The sequence below is a fragment of the Gastrolobium bilobum genome, unplaced genomic scaffold (genome assembly GCF_033153095.1).
Source record: "Gastrolobium bilobum isolate Gb01-03AN ecotype WA unplaced genomic scaffold, APGP_CSIRO_Gbil_v1 utg10314, whole genome shotgun sequence".
NCBI classification, from domain to species: domain Eukaryota; kingdom Viridiplantae; phylum Streptophyta; class Magnoliopsida; order Fabales; family Fabaceae; genus Gastrolobium; species Gastrolobium bilobum.
This window is the reverse complement of record NW_026895445.1, coordinates 115,352-121,351: the sequence shown is the minus strand read 5'-3', so window position 1 is coordinate 121,351 and position 6,000 is coordinate 115,352. Positions and strand designations below refer to the sequence as shown.

Sequence of the window (6,000 nt, the reverse complement as noted above, 5' to 3'; positions counted from 1 at the left end):
CGAGGCGGGTTACATCGGGTTAATGGGTTGGGACTCATAACCCAGCCCGCCAATTTGAGCGAGTTAAACGGGTTGGCCCGTCGGGCCTGGCCCATATTGCCAGCCCTAGTTGCAACTTGTGAAATTGAGAGGACGACGTCGTTTCTTGTTCTGGTCATGAACCCTAAATATGAAAATACCCCAAATTCCTTCAATCAAACCCTAAATAGACAAAAATCGTCCAAATCGAAGAGCAAAACCCTAAACAGCAATACGCCACCAAAATCTCTGGACGTTGATGATTGAAACTCGACGACAGTAGAGGACATCAACCGTATTTGCTGGGCGTGGGAGAAGATGAGTGTTTCTTCTGGCATGGGGGGATCTAGTGGGAGTACTTCAATGGGGGGAAGAACAATGACAAGGACCGCCGGTCGTAGGTGCAAATGTGGGAGACAAAGTATTGTTTATACCTCCAAAACTGAGAGGAACCCAAACGGGCTTTCCTTGGGTGTCCTAATTTCAAGGTATCAATGTGTAATTTGCCCCTTTATTGAGTTGGAACAGTTGCTAACTGTGGGTTTTTTTTGGAAGGAGAAGAAGCCCTTTTGTGATTTTTTAGATGGGTAGATGACGTCTGTAATGAACCCATGGAGCTGGAAGAAGCAAGAATTCACAATGTGGAGTTGGATGTTGCTGAAATTAATTTCAAGTTGAGGTATGTGGACATGATGATGAGAGAGCAAGATGTGAAGATTACTGAGCAAGGAATGAAGCTTAATGAGCAGGAAAGAAAACTAAATGATTTATACCTGAAGATGGTGGAGGAGTTAGATAAGATGGACAAACAAATTAGAAATGTTGGTAGGACAGCTAGGGTGTTAGGTGTTGTTTGTGTAGGTGTGTTCATCATGTGTGTTGAGATATATAGTCTCACATTGGTTGTATGAGTAACTAATGTGGAGTTTATAAGGCCTTGGGCACTCCCACCTCTTGAGCTAGCTTTTGGGGTGGTGTATCCCAAGGTTCTTTACATGGTATGTGGGACTATATATCTCAACATGGTTCAAATCTCGCCGCCCCCCACTTTCTTTCCAGTGGAATTTCTTTCTTCGCACAGGTAGTTGGGCCTGTGCATTGTCCACCCTTCAAGCCCAATGGGCTCTCGTGTGTATCCCAAGGTTCTTTACATGGTATCAAAGCCTTGTCGCCCCCCACTTTCTCTTGTGGCGTTTCTTAGCACAGGTAGGCATTCACTAATGTGAAGTTTATAAGGTCTTGGGCACTCCCACCCTTTGAGCTAGCTTTTGGGGTGGTGTATCCCAAGGTTCTTTACATGGTATCTGAGTCTCGCTGCCCCCCACTTTCTCTTGTGGCGTTTCTTAGCACATGTAGGTTGGGCCTGTTGCATTGTCCATTCTTCAAGCCCAAAGGGCTCTTGTGTGAGGGGGCGTGTTGAGATATATAATCCCACATTAATTGTATGAGTAACTAATGTGGAGTTTATAAGGCCTTGGGCACTCCCACCTCTTTAGTTAGCTTTTGGGGTGGTGTATCCCAAGATTCTTTACAATGTGTATGTTTTTTATTAGTGTGGTAACAGTCAAAAGAAGTTACCCCAATGTATTTTTCCTTCAATAATGTGTAATGAGTACTCATTCCTGTTGTTATACAAATTCTGTGTTGGTTCGAATCTGTTTGTGTGTAGTATCATATGGCCTATTATAAAAAAGCCTTGAATGTATTCCTCTATATATTCTGGCATCATATATTTATGTATCAACAACTGCAGTACTGGATGCTAAGTTTGTGTTAGTATGGTATATTGCATAGTTAGGCATGGATTGAAGGCCAAAAGTTTGCTACATTGTATCACAAACCATCCATGTACAGATATAGATGCATAAATCATGAAATTGCTGATACAGAAGTTGCATACTGTTATGCACATTTGGTACTCATGCCAAAACACGAGGGCCATTTAGGTCCCTGGAAAAAGTACTCGAGGGCAGTTTTGGTCCCTGACAATGAGTGTCAGGGTCCTAATTGGTCCCTGCAACCAGAAAATTGGGCATGATCTGTGTAATGGTAAAAGGTTTTGCCAGTAACACAGCACAAACCTGCAATGCTAAATGACCAACCAATGGAATGCACAATTCTATTTTGGCATGACATAGTACCTAAGCACACCCTTTATCCACAAATGTATACACAGACATTTTGAAGCAAAAACAAGTCATTACAGTCAACACTCGAGGACCATATTGGTCCCTTACAAAATGCACGGGGCCCTTATTAGTCCCTGACCAGAGCAAAATATCACCTACATCATTGAAGAATACAAGTGCAATCCAATATTGTAGAGAAAGAGAGGTACATAACAGATAAATCATACATGTCTACGAACAACAACAAGCTAACTCAGTTAAAAAACATAAAATGGACATCAGATAGGACATTCATCAACCCTGCCACATAACAGCTGCAACATTCATCAACCTGTGCATTACATCAGATAGGAAACTTGGCTGATCACATTATCAGTTAACAAACACATACTTCATAAATATTTTTTTCCAAACACATACTTCAGTGATCACATTATCAGTAGTGCATTACCAATGAAAGCCAGCTGACAGGAATCAAAAGTAAGGCCAAATAAATACAACATGGCCAGAATTCACAAAAAATTACATTGACTATATAAGGCCTCCAAAAACATAATGGCCACAATTTACACAAAAAATCACATTATATGCACTCCTTGTCAGTTGCTGATGCACTACTCCCATGCTCTTCTACAGCAACAGATCACTTTCTTGAGGAAGGCCTTGGTGCTGAGTGAAATAAAAATGACTCACTACGGTAACTTCCAGTGTTGGTGCTTAGTTTTCTCAACCAAGAAACGACGTCGTGTGGTACTTTGGAAAGCTATGTACCCATTTGGAAGAAAACGTCGTCGTTTGCTCTTCCACAGTGGCAGGTGCCAAGCCGCATCATCACACTAACGTGCCACATGGGCACCGTTAGTTGGGCCATCACGATGGAGTTGACAGAAGGACGAACGTGGCCCCTTTTTTGTTATTTCAAAGATCAATTTGTCCCTTTTTTATTGTTAGGGACTGAAAAGACCTTCGTGAAAATTGTCAGGGACTATACAGGATGTTTACTCTAAAAAAACTTAGCGCGGTTTTTTTTTTATTTTCTCGTAACAAAAAAATAACCCTAGGCCGCACCCTCGAATTCTTATGGTTAGTTTTGCACAATAGAAATAGAAAAAGTGAAAAGAAGACGACGACGAAGGAGAGTTTCACAGGAAGCCCTAATTCAGAATTGTAGCAATGACGAAGAGCGAGGTTCACAGCAAAAAACGAAAGAAACCCAGAAATCGTGGGGCGAAGAAGAAGCTGAAGCCTAGTAACAACAACAACAGTTACGAGAAGCAAGAGGTTCCTTCAAGTTCTGCTAAGCGCAGAAAGTTGAAGGAACAAAAGCCCTCAAAGCCCTCTAGCTTTCTGGAAAAGGCATACCCTCCAAACCTTATTTGTTTGTTTATTATGTTAATGTTATTTTGAATTTCTTTGAGGTTTAATCAGAATGGTTTGTTGGATTGGTTGTAGATGCGAGCGAGGTTGTCTGGTGGGCATTTCAGGATGATTAACGAGAAGCTCTACACTTGCACGTAATGTACTACTCACTGTTCCAATTTTTGTTATTGTTGTTGTTGTGTTTTTATTTGTTATTGTTTTTTCATTTTATTTTTTAAAATTCTTGGTAAGATGAATCTTTAGTTGCGAGTTTCGTTTTAACTGTTATCTGGTACCTGGATTTTGAATTTAGAGGAGATTGTACGTGGCTTTCTTTTTATGCGATTTGTGCAGTGAGGGAAAGGATGTTTTTTAATCATTCTTTGCTTGTTGATATTCCAATGGGATTACTGGTCTAGTTAAACAGCTTTTGGTTTTAATTTTGTTGTTATGGGTTAGTTTAAATGATCCAGTGACCTAACGTCCTAAACTGCTTTTTAATAATTTTTATTTTTCTTGTAATTTTTTTCATCTTGACTAGAGTTAAGGATCTTTCTCTTTCTTTTCAGTGGGAAGGACGCACTAGATTATTTTCAGGAAGAACCAGCATTATTTAACTTGGTAATGGTGTTATTTCCATTGAAAAAAATCTCCCCTTCTTTTATCTTGTTTAACTTGTCTCAATTTGACTTTGATTTATCTGGCTAGTATCATGCAGGATACAAAATGCAGATGTCGAATTGGCCAGAACAGCCGGTTAATGTAATTATTAAGTGGCTGAAAGAACAGAGTCCTTCTTTTGTTGTTGCTGATTTTGGTTGTGGTGAGAATTCACTCTAATTTTATTGTGAATTTCAACTTTTACCTGACACTCATGCTTTTTTGTTTACTGCTAATGCTTTCATATTTCTGTTGCATTCCAGGGGAAGCCCTCATTGCTAAAAGTGTGAAGAACACTGTATTCTCTCTGGATCTTGTCTCCAATGATCCGAAAGTAATTGCTTGTGACATGGCAAATGTATGTCCTCCTGCTTGTAAGGCTAATAGGAATACACATTAAAAAGTTATTTTTATAGCATTAGGTAGTAATAATCTCATTTCTCGCCCTTGCATTCATACATCACAAACAATTATGTAAGAAATAAACCAGTTTTTGCTATTCTGGTCTTTATTTCATAAAGATGTATTGTTTCATGTATCTGGAAAAGAAAAAAAATTAAATGCTCACTAAATTTTTGAGAATAGAAAGATTACAATAAGATATTATTATCAACATATTACAATACTAATGCCACTGGTCTGGCATGAGAATAGCATCTTCAATTCCTTCTATTCAAATTACAGGGCTACCTGAAATGCTTTTGTGGGTGGGTTACGCCCTGGCTGAAGTTTTATAATTATCATTACTTACAACATGCTCATTACGTAAATTATTGGCAGGCTCCCCTTGTCTCCTTATCTATTGACGTTGCTGTCTTCTGTCTTTCATTGATGGGAACCAACTACCAAGGTTACCTTGAAGAAGCATACAGAGTGCTTAAGCCAGGGTTTGTTTTTCCATGCATGATTTAAGCTTTTATAGACTGGACATTGCGACCCTACTCAGGATCTGACTTAGTATTGTTTTGTACAGTGGCTGGCTTCTGATAGCAGAAGTAAAGAGCAGGTTTGATCCAAATAATGGTGGAGCAGATCCAGAAAAGTTTTCAAAGGCTATTTCTGAGCTAGGTTTCAACTCTGTAAAGCAGGTATGGAAATGTTCCATTTTATTATCTCAATAAACAGTTGGACTGTGCTAAATGATCTCTACTCCATGCAGGACTTCTCAAATAAAATGTTTATTTTGTTTTACTTAACGAAAAAGGTATGCAGCTAATTCCACCGAGTGTTTCCATTTTTTATTTTTTTTCACTTTTTATTATATTAGGAGCAAATGTTTTGATCCCCAACACTGATTTAGCTTACTCTTCTGTGTGTAGGAAAAGCAAAATTATAAAAGGAAGGATATTGAATGGCCAATGCTTAAACCTTGTTTGTACAAGCGTCGATGAGATTATGATAATTTTTTCCTCTTTTTTTCTGTACTCAATTGTAATCTGGACTACAGTTAAATCATTTTTTTCTTGTTAGCAAGGTTAGTTAATCACAATTTCTTGTACTATTTGGGTTCCTTAGACCTCATTCCTATTCTTTGATTTTAAATGTGCATGGGGGTTACTTGGTTTACAAATTTAGATCCTCCTACCTTCTCTGAATACAGTTCAAGGAACTTTGAATTTTCTCTTTAGCCAAATCTATTTCTTCGTAAATGAATTTCATGACTGGTTTTTCATTTGAATAGATCAAACAAAGCACTTTGATAAGAAGTTTAGTGCTTCTCAAGAAAATCATATTATTTTTTCATGTTCCCTGTCTATAACTTCATTTTCAATTTTCTCAACCTTTGTCCTTGCAAATGGAAACCCAAAGAACGAACAAACAAACAAACTAAAAG

The 6,000-nt window shown here is 38.5% G+C and overlaps 1 protein-coding gene across 1 annotated transcript; it reads left to right on the top strand.

The window, feature by feature from the left end:
• Positions 1 to 3,259: 3,259 nt before the first annotated feature.
• On the top strand, positions 3,260 to 5,762 carry LOC133311690 (ribosomal RNA-processing protein 8). Its single transcript, XM_061512770.1, has 9 exons — positions 3,260 to 3,503; positions 3,600 to 3,661; positions 4,076 to 4,127; positions 4,215 to 4,329; positions 4,430 to 4,524; positions 4,947 to 5,053; positions 5,140 to 5,254; positions 5,326 to 5,370; positions 5,486 to 5,762. Exons 1-9 carry the CDS (start codon positions 3,321 to 3,323, stop codon positions 5,555 to 5,557), a joined length of 846 nt encoding a protein of 281 aa, XP_061368754.1. The 5' UTR covers positions 3,260 to 3,320; the 3' UTR covers positions 5,558 to 5,762.
• Positions 5,763 to 6,000: the final 238 nt, after the last annotated feature.